Source organism: Alosa pseudoharengus, unplaced genomic scaffold, assembly GCF_046254945.1.
Source record: "Alosa pseudoharengus isolate Yale_2024_CS ecotype anadromous, Long Island Sound unplaced genomic scaffold, YU_APseudo_1.1 YU_APseudo_1.1_scf_13, whole genome shotgun sequence".
NCBI lineage: Eukaryota > Metazoa > Chordata > Actinopteri > Clupeiformes > Clupeidae > Alosa > Alosa pseudoharengus.
Window position 1 is genome coordinate 23359162 of NW_027468598.1, and position 17547 is coordinate 23376708.

General features: G+C 40.8%; 2 protein-coding genes across 2 annotated transcripts; both read right to left on the reverse strand.

The window, feature by feature from the left end:
- Positions 1 to 363: 363 nt before the first annotated feature.
- On the reverse strand, positions 364 to 1329 carry LOC143122223 (olfactory receptor 52B2-like). Its single transcript, XM_076283079.1, has one exon. It carries the CDS (start codon positions 1327 to 1329, stop codon positions 364 to 366), a length of 966 nt encoding a protein of 321 aa, XP_076139194.1.
- Positions 1330 to 11519: 10190 nt separating this feature from the next.
- LOC143122224 (olfactory receptor 52B2-like) lies at positions 11520 to 12461 on the reverse strand. The gene has a single exon (XM_076283080.1). It carries the CDS (start codon positions 12459 to 12461, stop codon positions 11520 to 11522), a length of 942 nt encoding a protein of 313 aa, XP_076139195.1.
- Positions 12462 to 17547: the final 5086 nt, after the last annotated feature.

The following is a 17547-nucleotide window of genomic DNA, read 5'->3' on the forward strand; positions in this document are numbered from 1 at the left end:
AATCCTCAAATGTACCATCTAAATGAGTTTCTGACACTGCCAATATGTGTAAAGCATTTACCAACAATACATCAGCAACTTCAGTTGCTTTATTTCTGATACTGCATATGTTAAGGTGGGCAATTCTAAGCCCTTTCTTAGGCAGCTTATCAAACATTACCAATTAACATTCTCAATTAGTAAACCCATTATCATAGGAAAATTGCCAACTAAAATTACATTTTGCCGCTGTAACCTACACACACATACATATACATATAACAAACACATATAACAACAGGGGACAGGCAGCTAGCGAATAGTGAGGAGATGTTTGCTGTATGTGACAAAAAATGTTTTAGCCTAAAAATTGTGTGACATCACTTAGATCGCCTTTACGTTTATGTTGATGGTAGCTTTTTTTCTCACTAATTGAAAGAATGTTATTCTAATGTCCTTCGTTTTCATTCCATAGATAACAGGGTTGACAATAGGTAGAATCAGAAAAATCATCATTCCACAGGCATTCCTTGCATTCGTAGATATGTTTGGAAGTCGATATGCAATTAATGTAAACAAGCTAACTATTTCAAAAATTAGAAACACAATTATCTGGGCTAAGCAAGTATTAACAGCTTTAGTTTTGGCATCTGATTGTCTGTTAAAGATGCATGTCAAAATTATTTGGATATATGAGAACAGCTGTATTGTTATAGTGACAACATGCATAAATACAGTTATAATTAATCCATAAATATTATTGATTGTGACGTCTTCCCCACAGGACAGGTTAAGCAATGAGTTATTACTACAATATACAGTCATGATAAAATTTCTACACCTTTGCACTCTAGTCTGAAGGAGAAAAAGAACAAAGATTATGGCAAAGTCAAGACCCCATGCCAATGACAATATCCCTACAACAGTTAGCGGTGTCATTATTGAATGATATCTCAGTGGCTTGCATATAGCAATATATCGGTCAAATGCCATTGCTGCCAATATGAACAGGGTGCCACCACCAAACATATGGATTAAAAAAGCCTGAAAGACACAGAGTGGGTAATATACAGTGTTGTTCTTGGTTATAATGTCCACAAGCACACGGGGAAACATTGCAGTAATTCCAATGAGGTCATTCAGTGGCAGGCTGAAGAGAATGTAAAACATCGGTCTGTGGAGACTCCTCTGAGTAACTATCAGCACCAAGATCGTCACATTTGAGAAAACAGAAAACAAGTAAACCAAAAGGCCTATAACAAAAATAGGGTATTCAGCCGAGGGGTGGATGTCAAAGCTGAAGATTTTTAAATCAAATGTAGACGTTTGATTCAGTGAATATTTTTCCATATCCAATTGTGGCAGTAGTGGTGTGAAGGAAGCCTGTGAAACAATTTTGAAACACGTTTTAAGTAGTAAGTGACATGTTATAGCATCTTCATCAGAATGCATATAATGATATAAATGGTAACTTACTTTCTAGTTGCACACAAAAGGAGACAATGACATGACTGATGTTACATTGCAGGATTAAGTTCTATTTAAGCATGAGGTAATCCATCATGACAAATCACATGACCTGTGATGATGCGATTGATTGCTGATGTACAATAAACCATTCTTACACTATCCTTGTATTTTGATATTTTGGGTGTCCTTGGGGAAGAAATTTGAAGATGAGGACATGAGGCCTATGACTGATTTTGACGTGGCATGCGTCTTGTAGGCTACTCCATTTCTTTTTTTTTATTATTTAATAAAGAGAAAATTAGACTAATGGAATCAGAAATGATTCTGCCAATGTAATTTCATAACTTTACAGTCTCAGACCCTCTCACATCTAAAGACAAGTTTTTAAGTCACAGACTAGTCACAGACAATGATTTTGCAATGACTAAGGATCTTGCAGGGTCACTATTTAGGGACTGTTCGTTATTTATAAAAGGGGCCACCGGAGGGATTTTGAGTGCTTCAATCAAAAGTTGCATGACCCTCCCCTGCCTGCAAGAAAATTTTCAACGACCCTCTAGCAGAATTTTCAAAAAAGACATGACCCTCCCCGGCCAATTGTCGATGTCTTCCGCCCACGCTCTTATGCGCTATAAAAAACCCCACTGACTAAGGCTACCGTTCTAATATCAACCTCTGCTTTCCGATCTTACACATCACACTTCACCAAGATGGTGGCCATTTCAGTAGATTTCCTCACTAACATTGTTGTGGAAACACAATAAGCATGGAAACCATATGCACACTTCAGGGGCGGACTGGGACCAAAAATCGGCCCTGGCATAGTTGGCAAAAGCGGCCCTCAAATCAGTCAGGCACACCTAATTAAATACAAAATCTTTGCATTACCCTTAAATATGCATATATTTTCAACTGTCATGGAGCACTGAAAGTGATGTAGGCCTCATTGGTTAGCTCTCTGACTGATCAGAGGTAGGCATGGAGCATATGATCTCCATATTCAAGTAGGCTAACAAGCAATTATTAAAGAATAGTTTCTGCTTGAAATCAAAGTATCATTTCAAATTATTCAATGGGCTACAATTGACTGCAGCACCAAAAATTACTGAAGCCTATGTGTAAAGAGTTAAATTACCCAGATTGTCTTAGACATTAATGTAATTTATACCAGTTATCACTGTAGGACAACTGAAACAACACAAAATAAACAGGGCTGTTGCTGGAAATATTTTATTCCTGTAGGCTATACTACCTACCTACATTGCTGGTACATTTTGGAACAGTACAGCTACATGAACTACTTATCTTTAGTGTCTTCCAGTAGCCTATCATATAGGTTGGCTTGTGCATGACGTGACGTTTTAAACTACATTTCCGTCAGTCTACAGTCTTTTAGCCCCTCTTTACCATGATAACCCTTCCATGACCGAACCCTTCTCTACTTTGAGAGACCAACCACCACTCAAGCCATCGATGTTGAATTTTGGGCGTCTGACAGAAACTGATCAATCTGTCCAACAATTAACGTCGATTTGACACTATTTTGCTGTCTGGGTTTGCAAATCATTCATTTAGAATATTTAAGTTGCGCTATTTGTTATTATAATCACAGCAGGGCCTTACTATGTTATCATTAGGCTACCATATCATTACATTATTGCAATTAATAAGTCATCATCATAATCATCATAGTCAGCATGGCATGTCACAGCCTACCTGCTCCACCACTCAGTTCTTATCATGTAGCCTCAACTAGGCTCGCACTCTCCACCTGCTCACTGTCCCTTGCTCTGTATGCTTGCTTACATCCTCGTTCAAACTCAATGAACTTCAACATGTTGCTGACATATGCTAGCCTACTTGCAATATTGTATTTTTGAAGCTTCTACATTGGTGTTAATTTTGCACAATTGTCACTACCGGCACCCGTCGCAATTTCGTGTAGGCAACTTCGATTAACTTTTGATGCGCTCACAGAATCCTGGCTCTGAGCCAAAATGGGAGGGGTGGGGCCTGACGTGAGCTGTTATTGGATCAGTCCAGTGTCAATATTGAAATGTAACCAATGGGCCGCTGATTGTCCTTCCTTTGGGCCGATCGTTGTCCAAAATGATTAAATTATATATATAGCCTATTCTATCGGTCCAAAAGGTGCGTCGGCCCACCGGGAAAATGTCCGGTATGCCAGATGGCCAGTCCGCCCATGGCACACTTCCTGCAACTGCATTAGCCTACTTGAAATAAGTTACTCCTCTAGTAAGTATTCATATGAAATAAAACAATAAAACATTGAGACCATTCAACAAAGCACTCTGGGTAATAAAAAATTCAACACATGAACTGGTTACTATGGACTCGTCTATAGGCTTCCTCAGTCATTGTAAAGCTGCCGAAGCAGAACATTATCCAAAACTCCATTTCTCAGACGAGCGTCAATTTCGGATCTTGCATGCTACCACTCCTTCCTTCTCAAATTACTTGAAAAGGCTGTTTGCACAATTTCACAAATAATCACAGGGACCGAAACATACCTAACATGCCAACTTTTTCCGGGTTTATCACATATTTTAACCTTTCCCTCGCTGTCTTGCCGTTTTAATATTTCCCTGTAATATCCCATATTACTGTAATACTCTCATAACATTAGTCCTGCCATCTGGCCTGTCGCTGTGTTGTCCTGTTGTTACCCCCTTGCCCTTCCAGTGAAACAGATGTATTCAAATCATCATTTTGCTTGCTTGAATGCGAACTTAGAGTGATGTTAACCTTAACCTTAAAGCAACACCAAAGAGTTTTTTGTACCTTAAAATAATATTTCCAATCGTTTCAGTGGTTCATCAACTCGTAACAGGGTGAACGGCACTTCTGCATTCGCTTCGCGGCCCTCTATCGGCTATAACCGCACTATGTAAGTTTGCCAGATCGGGTAGCGGATCTTTAGTTCGATGGAATGAGACAACTACAAATTTGACTTGCATCTGAAGTCGCAATACATCGTACTTTCATAAAATTATGCAACATATTCTACCTTGTCTATGGACATTGTTATTTGCAAAGCCGGTGCTGGATAAACAAATAGTGCGTTTGACAGAGGAAAAGTTCTTTGGTGTTGCTTTAAAGTTAACAGCGTTGTCGTGAGAGCACGATTCATTGGCGCTTGCAGTGTTCGGCCGTATGTCTACGTGCGCACCTGCCTATCTGCCAAGCTAGTAGACAAAGAATTTCCCCTGTTTGTATATTCACTCCAAGTTGGCCCACCATAACTTACCAACTCTACACTGTAGACCATAAACTGGCTTTTTATATGAAATAACCAAATGTATTTGTTCAACTTTATGAAGCAGAATTACGCACTGCTACTTGGAACGTAACACATTTTTGTTTGCGCATGAGAGAGAATGACAGCGATTAACAAATTGCACTTGTTGCTGGTTACCAGTAAATACCAGGGCTTTAAACCGGTTTAAGGAACGAAAACGAAAACCGGGAACTTTTTGTATTTTACAGGGAACAGGAACGAAACCGGAAACGTTATTATTTTTTATGTTCTGGAACAGGAACACTTATTTAAAAATAATGGTAACCGGTTAATACCGGTTTTATTTCGTTCCTCAAAGTTTTCGTTGCCTAATTAACTAAAAAAAAAAAGTAATTATTTTCCTGCGCACGTTACCATGACGGCTGAGGTTCACTTGTGTGACATCACATCAGACATTCGCTGACTGAATGGAGAGAGAGCGGTGGATTACAAAGTCTCCACTCCACATCTTAAATAAGAGGTAAATTACGATCCATCGTTAATTAAAACGCTCATTCCAAACACAATAACAATAGCTATATTTGTCGACTCCACGTTAATGATGGACTAGCGAATATTTGGCTAAATGGCGCCAACACCTCTGTTTGCCTAATGCACAGATGGCTTGTTACGGTATGAGTAGGCCTACTGGATGGCCTTTTCCCCCGACAGTTGGAAGTTGTTGTTGCCGAGTTAGTGCAGGGGCGCCTGCAGGAATTAATGCTATGGTACGCACACCCATCCCACCCCCCCCCCCCCCCACCCCCCACCCCCGAAAAAAACGTTCATGCGTGGACAGTATTTTTCCTTTAGGTTCGTGCATACATAGCATAACAACATCCACATGCAATAATGCAACAACAACGTCTACAATGACCTATTCATTTGGGCAACTTTATACATCCCTATACAGGCTAAAGCTACCTTTAGTTGTGTTATAGCTACTGTAACGTCTGGCTTTAAACAGCTGTAATGCAGTCGTTCTGACAAGCACACCAATTGCTTAGCCAACCTTGTTCTTGCCCATCTTGAATAGCTGCTCTAGCTTTGCTGCCTCCATCCTTTCTGTTTTTGTTGTTTAAACTTGTGATATCCATGATGAGTATTGAGTTAGTGAATTAGCTCAACATTGTGTGCTGATAACCATATAGAAAGCCGAGTAAAAGAAAAACAAGTAGCCTATGCGTGCCTGCGTGCGTATTCTCTCCTGCTCAAACATGTGTGCGCGTTAATTTTGATAAGTGTTCACTAACTTTACTTAATAGAAAATTGTAAATAGCCTGATGGCATGCAACTAATGGGATACTGTGCATAGTTGGAAAGGTATGGTAGGCCAATATGGTGTGAATATACACACACACAAGGTAAATGTTCTCTCGTTGTTGAGTGATGGTACGCACAGTGCGTACGGACATACACCTGCAGGCGTGCCTGCCCGAGTGGCATAACCAAGTGTCTTAATAATGTCGTTACGTTTGTGTGGAAATTTTCTCTTTTAACAATAAACTACACATTTGAAATAATTGTAGGCCTATTTAATTATTATTATTAATAATAATATAATTATTATTATTTAATAATGGTTGTAATATTATTACATTTGGTTTAAGCTGGATGAGAAAGATGTGACATAATTCTATAGCATTAAAAAGCTGACAGGAACGAAATTAACCGTTCCGGGAACAGTATTTTTTTGTTCTAACCGGTTCAGGAACGTCAATTTATTGGTGGAACTCGTAACCGGAAACGTTATAATTCCGTTTCTGTTCGGAACGAACCGATTGGGAAAAAAAATCGGTTCAAAGCCCTGGTAAATACTATATATTTTTTGCAAACAAAAAAACCAGAAAGGATGTAGACAGCAAACTAGAGATGGGCAGAAACAAGGTCAATTGGTAGAAATGCTTGTCAAAACGTTATGGAGCTGGATGTGTGGATGAATGAAGCACAAGTATGCTTTACTATGTTAAGCATGCACACTGTTTAAAGTTAGGCTACACGGTAAACTACAAGTAAACCAAAGGTAAATTTAGCTTTTTTAGGGCTGGATAAAGTTGACCAAATGAATATAGGCTGTTAGGCGTAAATAAAGTAGGCTACTTTGTTGCTCCAACGTGTTGACATTTTCCGTATTTTGCGTGAGAAACCCGGGAAATCTCCCTTATTTTCAATGTTCGATGTTGACAGCTATGGAACGAAAGAGAACGTTATATGGCGACAGAAATCAACAATCAAACAAGCCACTTTGATTTTTTGCTGTTTTCATGAAAACAAAAGATGGGTGACCCCCCCTCCTAGACAAAAAAAAGTTGGATGACCCTCCCCTCAACAAAGAATAAAAAGACATGACCCTCCCCTATTTTCCTCCGGTGGCCCCTTCAATAAATAACGAACAGTCCCTTACAAGACTAGATTCCTTATAAAGCAACACTAAAGCACTTTGCCTCTGTCGCATGCACGGTATTTGTTTATCTAGCACCGGCTTTGCAAATAATGATGTCCACAGACACAGTAGAGTATGTTGTATAATTTAATCAAAGTATGATATATTGCAAGTCAGATTTGTAGTTTCTTATGTCTCATTCCATCGAACTACAGATCCGCTACCCAATCTGGCAAACTTACATAGTGCGTTTATAGCTGATAGAGGGCCTCGAAGGGCCGCGAAGTGAATACAGAAGTGCCGTTCACCCTGTTACAAGTTGATGAACCACTAAAACGATTTTGGAAACATTATATTAAGGTACAAAAAAAACTCTTTAGTGTTGCTTTAAATTATTTATCGTCGTGCACTAGATATCAACAGGAACTCAACTGTAAGGAGATCTAGGTGGGTGTGGCCAGACTAGCATGTTGCCATAGAGGGAAGTGATTGTAAGAAAGTCCTGGGCCCTTTGGCCTCTCTAAGGCCCTTTCCGAAACTAGTTACTTTGCCCTCTCCCTAGCAACTTGTACTACATCTCTCCGTCTTTGGGAATTTTGTTTGAATTTAGACGTGTATTCCCTCTGTTGCAGTAGTGATTACGGTAACACTTAACAGTATCGACATAAGAGTGACATGACACTGTCATGACACATGGGCCCCTATCTTGCACTTTAGCGGAATTGACTTCGCGCAAATCGCATTGTGGGTGGATCTTGGGCGCTGTTTCTATTTTACCGGCGGGTTACCGACTGTTGCACCTGACACAAATCTAAAATGGGGTGGTCTAAAGTAGCTACATTAATCATGGGTGTGGTTTGGGCGTAACGTGCAATAAACCAATCAGATCGCTATCTCGCATTCCCTTTAAAAGCAGGGAGCTTGTTCCATGGCGGATTGCTATTATGATGGCGGATTTGCCAGGTGCACGCCAGGAACGCTTCACAGCAGAAGAAACCGACGTTCTTGTCAGGGCTGTAAAAGACCGAGAAGTAGCATTGTATGGGGATGGGAGAAACCCACCCAAATTAGCTATAGTTAAACAGGCGTGGGAGGAAATTGTTCCTACTGCTGGCATCCCTTGGACATCGCACCGATGTCTCAAACTATACAATGACGTCCGAAGACGGGGGAAGTCCAAGCTTGCTGGCAACACTCGTACACGCCGTGTAACTGGATCCTATCCTAACCTATTTATTTATTAACAAAAACATCTCTGTCAGTTCCATGCCGTTTTCAACAGCTATCAAAAACAAAGGTCATTTTTGGATGGATGGATTTTTTGTGAATGTTTCTTCTTCTACATAAGATTTTAGTTATCTTTAGTTCATGTGATACTTTATTGTCAATGCACAAATTAAGTAACAGTAGTCTGAAACGTTATTGTTAATGCACAAATTAAGTAACAGTAGTCTGAAACGAAATGCTGTTTTACATCTAACCAGTGGTGCAAATAACTGACATGTCCAAATGGGCCTTGATGAAATGTGTCGCTAGACTGTTCATACACATTTTAACGGGCCAAAGTTGAAGAGCTGTTGTCCGTTATTGTTCGTGCAAATATAGGCTGATTCATGTTCCCTTGCATTGTGTAACTGAGGTCCATGGCTAGTCTGGCTTTCACCAGACCAAGCTCAATCTTTTAAGAAATCAAAAAATAAATAGCGGGCAGATCAGGCTGGGTTCACCCAGCTAGTCCATAGGCACCCGATATTGTTTAATTTTCCGATTGAGATATCCACGCTCTGGCTATTCTAAATGCAAAAATGCATCAGGGAGTTATGACAAAACTGTAACTAACAAACGAGATCCTAATAGAAAGCTGTTAGCTTCCCTAAGCTACAGGTAGGCTTATAAGGTAGGCCTATTTACAACATAAATTGTCAATAGGCTATGCTGGCGACACAAATAAAATCTCCTTTGGAAACCAATGGCTCACGCCTTACAGTATCAAGCGGACTTAAACTGCCATATCATGGCGAAAAGTTGTAATAAAATTCACGCAGCTCCATGAGTCAAGGAAAGCGCGAATGAACTTCTAAATGGGACCCACTACACAGTAGCTTAAGGTGTGTTCAGCAGAGGAGGGCCTTCGTACACTATTCTTGGAGAAAACGATTAAATTAATTATAAGCTAGAAGGCATTCTTGTAACAGTATTGTGGGTAGGCCTATATCAGCCTACTATGGATAGTAATAGTACTTTGAACTGAAACCTTTCCATATTTAGCAGTCAGATTTATTAGGTTAACAGGGGTTCTATAATCAGTTGTTCTTTCCAACAGTGTACGCGGAAGCATCACAATTTCATTCAACCACTTCCAGTTCCTTCTTTGGTTCTGACAAGTGACTTTATGCAGTTTTCCTTTCCTCACATTAACTATCACAGTTTTAATGCTGTTAACAATGTGTAAAAAGCTAATGTTGATGTTTTCACTAACACCACCCACCCCCACCCCTCCTAAAAGGATTGGCTAGGAATAGGAAAGGACTGTATATCAATCAATTTATTATGACTGCCGCGCAGCGAAGCGGCGGTCATATAGGTTTAGTCAGATTTTTTTTTTTTTTCACATGGCCAAATTTCCGTCAAGGATTCCCGTCAAGTACACGAAACTTGGTGGGCATGTAACCCCACATGGATAGCATGGAACCATCGTTTTTCGTTTTGATCTGTAGCTCCCCCACTGGACTGGACCCCCCGAAAGGAGGGTAGGGCAGACACAGTTTTCTGTGAATATCTCGAGAACCGTAGGGTTTAGGAGCTAGTATTGCTCAGTGCATGTCTATAACATGCTTTACTTGCTACCTGGATAATTTCAGCGAATATTCTTAAGGTGAGATGAACGATAAGAACATTAAACTTCACTGTGTTCGGTGGGTTGCTAACTAACGACATCACCTACTAGCCAGCTAGTTACAGCTGTTGAACAATCTCAATAGAATTTGTGACGGTAAATCCAGAAAGGGTTAAAGCGGAGCTAGTAATCAAGGATCTTTGGTAAATCCCTTTCAATGCAGTATCCCTTAACGTTTTTCCTTAACTAAAGAAACAATTTAAGGTATCCTGTGCAACACCCTTAAATAAACCCCTTACCTAAGGAGAAATTAAGTCTTAAGGGTCAGGGGAAAAACTGCCTCGCATCTCATTTGTTTACAGATCAGTTCAGATTCTGCATTTTTCCAAGTAGGCCTACTTATCCATCGCTGTTTTAGGCACTACATATTTTCACCGGGCCATAGAAAGCTAGATACCGGATTCTAGCCTATCAAGTATAGGCTACGTGAACGCGTCATATTGCTTGAAGCAAACACCTTAACCGATAAAATAAACTCACCGGTTTCAAAAAACCAGCATCGTGCAGACGGGCCCTTATTGTCTATGTCGGCAAGTGTTGCCTAATCAGAGACACCTGTCTGATTTCCAATCAGAGATACCTGTTGCTCCATTGGTCTTCAGTGATTGTTGCCGCCACCATGACGGCAGCGATTACGTACGTTCTGGAGCTGAATGCGGTATCTAGCATTCTAATATCTATTTTTCTCATGTGCATCGCTGGTTTAACAAGGTCATTATTGCACTACCTACTGCCACCCACTGACATGAAGTATGAGTATTTATTTACTTAGCAAGTCACTACATTGCAGGCACAGATGCTCAACAATGGCATATCCTAGCCTACTTTGCAACAACTAAATAGTAGGGTTTTAGGGCCGATTAAGTAAAATTGGACAATTTCCTGCCGTAGGCTACACCTGATGATCTCTCACGGCACTCTGGTGTGCCGCGAAATAGTGGTTGAAAATCATTGCTCTAGCCCACCTCATGCTGGATAAGCGATTGTGATTGGAAATGGGTGTCAATGGCTTCCGTGCTAGACTGACCTGCAGAGCAAATTTAAATTTGCTAACAGCTTTACCTCGGTTCTCCCAGGCTGTGTTAAATCTCCGTCATCTATTATTTTCATATGCTGTTATTTCAAGAAAGCTACAAAAGTAAAGTTGGACAAAAAGTTGTTAGCCAACTATGACTACTCTGGAGAACACATATAAATCTAGCGTTTTCTCAACATTCTAAAGTTCTGATGTATTTGGGACATGTCACCACCAAAACACCACAACGTGCCAGAGATACACTAAAACTTTAATATCCAATAATCAGTGTACACATTCTTGGAAATATACAGTTATAAAACACAACATCCATAAAATGCATTTAAATGACAAGCACTCGTGACCTGGTGTCAATATAAAGGAGTTAATTAAAAATGATCCATGATAAAAGCAAATGATCACTGCATAAAAAAAGCTTACCATGCAGAAAGATTGTATAACAGACAATTCTATATTATCAAAGCCTTCTTTTCTTAACTACCTGAGAGAATGCTATTCTAATATCCTTAATTTTCACTCCATAAATAATGGGATTGAAAACAGGCAGAATCAGAAAAATCATCATCCCACAGACCATTCTGGCATTTGTGGATATATCTGGAAACCGGTAGGACAGTATTGTGAACAAACTAACAAACTCAAAAATCAGAAACACTATTATCTGTGCTAAGCAGGTGTTCACAGCTTTTGTTTTGGCATCTGATTGTTTGTTAAAGACACATGTCAATAAGATTTGGATATATGAGAATAGCTGTACTGTTATAGTGATGATATGCATTAATGCTGTTATTGCTAATCCATAAACATTATTGACTGTTATGTCTTCTCCACAGGACAGGTTTAGCAAAGAAAAATTGCTACAGTATACATTCATTATCAAAGTTCTGCATCTACGCAGTCTAGCCTGAAGGATAAACAGAACCAAAATCATGGCCAAGTCTAACCCCCATGCCAATGACAATATCCCAGCAACAGTTAGAGGTGTCATGATGGAATGGTATCTCAGTGGCTTGCATATAGCAATATATCGATCAAATGCCATTGCTGCCAATACAAATAGGGTGCCACCACCAAACATATGGAGCAAAAAACCCTGAAAGACACAGAGTGGGTAATATACAGTGTTTTTCTTTATCACAATGTCCACAAGCACACGGGGAAACATTGCAGTAATTCCAATGAGGTCATTCAATGGCAGGCTGAAGAGGATGTAAAACATCGGTCTGTGGAGACTTCTCTGAGTAACTATCAGCACCAAGATCGTCACATTTGAGAGGACAGAAAAGAAGTAAACCAAAAGGCCCATAATGAAAATAGGGTAAACAGCAGAGGGGTGGATGTCAAAACTGGCAATTTGTAAATGAAATGAAAATGTTTGATTTAATGTATATTTGTCCATGTCCAAACATGCCAGTAGTGGTGTGAAGAAAGTCTGTTAAACAACACTTTTTAGACATTAAATTACATGTTGCATTTTCAGTACAATACAAATTATGTTGATAGAAAGATAGCTTACTTTCTAGTTCCACACAGAAGGAGGCAATGAGTTGACTAATATTAGTTGGTAGGGTAAGTTATATTTAAGCATGAAGCCATGTAGTAAAGCATATGACATGTGATGATGTGATTTGTCATGTGCAATTAACCCTTTCTATACCATTCTAGTTTTTCAACTACTACAGTACCCTCCAGAATTATTGGCACCTCTGCTAAGTTGATTAAAAACAGGATAAATTATTGTAATCTCACAATGAAAACAATAAGGAAAATTTCAACCTAGAAAGGAAGCAAATGTATTTTGATAAAAAGAAAAATCTCATAAAGAAATAAATGTTTTTAACAAAAATATGTCGCTCACAATTATTGACACCTCATGACAATAATAAGCATATAAAACAAGGCGTGTTTGTATTTTTGTGTAATTTTCATGTAATTGAAATGTTATGTGGGGTAGCTAGTAGGGCCATAAAAATCTATTTGAAAATAGCTAAGTATATGGACATTTGATGTGTAAAGTACCAATATTGTTCCAAGTCAACATTCACAGAATAAATGCATGTAGTTACGTTTTTTTCTTCTTCTGGGGAACACCAAAATAAACATTTACAATAAACAATACATTTTAGCACCCCCCTCAGGTGAAACACAGCATAGCATTTTGCTGCTTTTACAAGACATTAGGCTTGTTCGTCTTCATGCAGATCTGACTTGATGTGATGCATGCTGGGTTGAACACAATGCATACTGGGATGGACGCAATGCTTACTGGTTAGACATCCTGTCTGACTTCTGTCAGCCGGGGAGGGACTTACCCCTCGCCATGTCACATGACCTTAAAACATCGCGGGAGTTTTAGCCTGCAGACAGATCTTGCAGTTGCCTTCCACGATCTGCACGAGCTGAAACACGCCCTCATGACGTCAGTGCAAAGACGTAATAGGGCCATTTGGGAGGAATCTCCTCATGACGATTTTGACGGGTGTCTCATGCTGCTTCCTTATGTTGGAATATGCGAAAATGAACCAAAATCGAAGGGATACCTTCTTATTAGTGTTGTCACGATACCAAAATTAGGACTTCGATACGATACCTGCCATAAATATCACGATGCTCGATACTGAAACGATACTACGGCGAAATCCTAAGATATCTGGACAAGAAAGGACTCATACCTCCTCCAAGTGTATTGAGTCATTTGTGTTGAATTCGGTGCAGTTTTGTAGTGTGCAGGTCAATTCTGGGTTCTAAACTTCTAAACTTCCTACATAATTATTATTTTTTATAGTCAGTAAAATAGTAGGCCTACTTTGTGTGATTAAGTCCTTGTTATAGTTCATTTGTTGTGTTGTGTTTTGGCAATAAAGTATCTTTAAATAGCCAAACTAGGCTAGATCAAGGTCAGTGTTGAAATTACTGCATGCAAATCACTGAATGCTATGCAGAGGGGCCTAATCTTTAGGCCATCTGATGTACAGTATAGGCTACCCTAGGCCTTCCCGTGTTAATGGGATTTCTTTGACAGTTGCAAAGGGAAAAATGTGAGGATAGTCTTCTTTGCGCCCAGTGTACAAGTACGACGTTCCAAACACTCAGGTCTTCGTCAGATAGGCTTACACCATTACCTGTTGCAAAATATCTGTGTGCATTACTTTACGTCTATTTCTTTGATAACATGATTTGCTACCACGTAACAATAAGCCGCTATTATTATTAGGACTCAACACGCTTTGATGGTAATATGCTGTGGGCTTTAATTAGGGCATTTCGGGTAGCCTATCCTACATCTGGGCAATAATTATTGTACAAATTGCAGTCTACATGCCATGACAAATATTACCAGTAGTACTGACCGAACATGAAATAGATTGTTTGGTAGGGTTGGTATTCTGGCGTGAACATTGCGCTTTCATCACGTTAGCACCCTATGATTACAGCTCGTTATGTCTCGTCAAAATGATTACAGCTCGTTATGTCTCGTCAAAATTCATTGATGAAGGAAGGTTCGCTTTATCCCAAAGAACCATACTCGTTTCACTTTCACAAAACAGAAGAGAAGAACTTGCCACTAACCATGTAGTTGTGTTTTCTATAGCATAGCCTATTCGTTAACCTGTCGTTCTTTGAACTCTTTAAAAATGTTGGGATATGTCTGCGAGGTGTTTAGCCAAGTTCCATGCGTAGCATACTGCTTTTAAATTACTTTAAAACATATTTTACAAACGGGCCTCTGTGTACCTGATGGCTTGCCTTCACTATTCGCGATGTATCCGAAATAGTTCCAGATTTCACATCACTTTTTGTTTTATCCACAAGGCCGAGGACTGACTGCAAAGAACTATGTTGACGTTGCTGCGCGCTCACTCACTCAGAGCTGCCTGCTTGACACGCCCACTTGCCTAGATGCGTGCAAGGAGCAGTGAGAGCAGCAGTTCACACAGACCGTTAATATTTTAATAAAGTATAGATTCTAAAAACGTCGGAAATCGTATAGTTTTTTGCGTGAAGGCATCGTGATACCTTTTTAGTATCGATACACCGTGCAACACTACTTCTTATATGTGATTTCTGCAACAATGGTAGGCTAGCCTACTGAAAACATTTGGATATGCTTTGGATACGCTTTGAAGCACAAAACAGCACCTGCCCACAGAAGACCCATCCCCCTCTACATGAGCAGCCCCTGTGCCTCTCTGCCGACAGCGTGAAGAGGACACTTGCTGCTATCAACACCCGTAAGGCAACAGGTCCAGACAACATCCCTGGCCGTGCGCTGAAGGACTGCGCAGGGGAGCTTAAGGATGTCTTCACAGACATCTTTAACACTTCCCTGAAGCAAGCCATCGTCCCATCTTGTTTCAAAGCTGCCACCATCATACCTGTGCCGAAGAAAACTGCTCCATCCTGCTTCAATGACTACCGCCCTGTGGCACTGACACCCATCATCATGAAGTGCTTTGAGCGGCTTGTCATGTCACATATCAAATCCATTCTCCCCCCCACCCTGGACCCCTTCCAGTTTGCATACCGAGCCAAACGGTCTACAGAGGATGCAATCTGCTCTGCCCTCCACCCAGCCCTCACCCACCTGGAAAAAAGAGACTCATATGTGAGATTGCTGTTTATAGACTTCAGTTCTGCATTCAACACCATAATACCACAACAACTCATCTGCAAACTTGACAAACTGGGACTCAGTACCTACCTCTGCAACTGGCTACTGGACTTCCTCTGTCAGAGGCCTCAAGTAGTACGTGTTGGCAACAATACCTCAAGCAGCATCACACTGAGCACAGGGGCCCCCCAAGGCTGCGTGCTCAGTCCGCTGCTCTTCACCCTGCTGACGCATGACTGCACTGCAACCTACAGCAACAATCACATAGTGAAATTTGCTGACGACACAACTCTGGTGGGTCTCATCACCAAGGGCGACGAGACTCAATACAGGTTGGAGGTCGACCATCTGACCACGTGGTGCAGGGACAACAACCTCCTGCTGAACGTCAGCAAGACCAAAGAGATTGTTGTTGACTTCCGGAGAGGTCACACCCAACACCTGCCACTGACCATCGACGGTGCTGTGGTGGAGAGAGCGAGCAGCACCAAATTCCTGGGGGTGCACATCAGTGAAGACCTCTCCTGGACCACCAACACAGCATCACTGGTGAAGAGAGCTCAGCGCCGCCTGTACTTCCTGCGGAAACTCAGGCGAGCAAGTGCTCCACCAGCCATCATGACCACATTCTACCGAGGCACCATTGAGAGCATCCTCTCCAGCTGTATCGCTGTGTGGGGCGGAAGCTGCACTGAATACAACAGGAAAGCCCTGCAGCGCATAGTGAACACAGCTGGAAGGATTATTGGTGCTTCACTCCCCTCCCTGAAGGACATTTACACCACCCACCTCACCCGCAAGGCGACCAAAATTGTGAGTGATGCAAGTCACCCCGCTCACAATCTGTTTGATCTACTGCCCTCTGGGAAGAGGTACAGAAGCCTGCGCTCCCGCACTACCAGACTCACCAACAGCTTCATACACCAAGCTGTTAGGATGCTGAACTCTCTCCCTCCTCTCCCCCCTCCACCCTCAGCTACATAACATCCTGGACATTGGACCCACAATGGCCGCCTGCACCACTCCACTTGCACACTTGTACACTTTGCAACTTGTTGCTGTTGTCCTGAAAACACAACACTTCTGCTGCTCTTACATAACTTGCACCACTATGCCACTTTATTTCTTACTTAGGTCAAACAGAACTACCTCAGCCTCTTATTGGCCTGACTTTGCACTAGTATTTTATTTTATTGACTGTCTATGCACAATTTCAACCAAATTTTGCTGCTCTTATTTTTTCATTATATGTGCCCTCTTATTTACTTATTTACTTACTTTTTTTGTTTACTTGAATGTTATGTTTGTCTGTGGACTTAAAATTGGTAAAATATGTCTTGTCTCCACCGTGGGATAGTGAGAAACGTAATTTCGATCTCTTTGTATGTCTGGAACATGTGAAGAAATTGACAATAAAGCTGACTTTGACTTTGACTTTGATATTCTGTTATTTTCTGCTGTTAGATAGACACACATATATGGAAAACACTTGATATTGAATGTATGTGCTACAATGCAGGCCTGTTAACTGTATGACAACAGTGGTTTAATTAAACTAAATCATAAGACTTTATTTCATCAGTCATCATGCTCATTGTAATGAGTAAGAATGAAAGTTATGCATATTTATTGCAAGCAGAATTCCGCGATATCTCCCGCGAGTCACGTCAGGCAGACTGTAGCGTGTCTGTCCGGGATGAGCGGTCCTCTGTTGTAGCTCCTCCCGGCTAGCCTCTGAAGATCACGTTGACGTAGAAAGCCAGACGCAGTTGATCTCAAACAAGCCTATTAACTCTGATTCTAAAACTGATAGTTCCGGTCCTTGATTGTGATTGGCTGAATCACGTTCGATGCCGTTGTAAAATCCAGCACA

What these genes read in the sequence shown, in the direction of transcription:
- LOC143122223 (XM_076283079.1), bottom strand. Translation starts at nt 1,329, where the DNA reads ATGGAAAAATATTCACTGAATCAAACGTCTACATTTGATTTAAAAATC.
- LOC143122224 (XM_076283080.1), bottom strand. Translation starts at nt 12,461, where the DNA reads ATGGACAAATATACATTAAATCAAACATTTTCATTTCATTTACAAATT.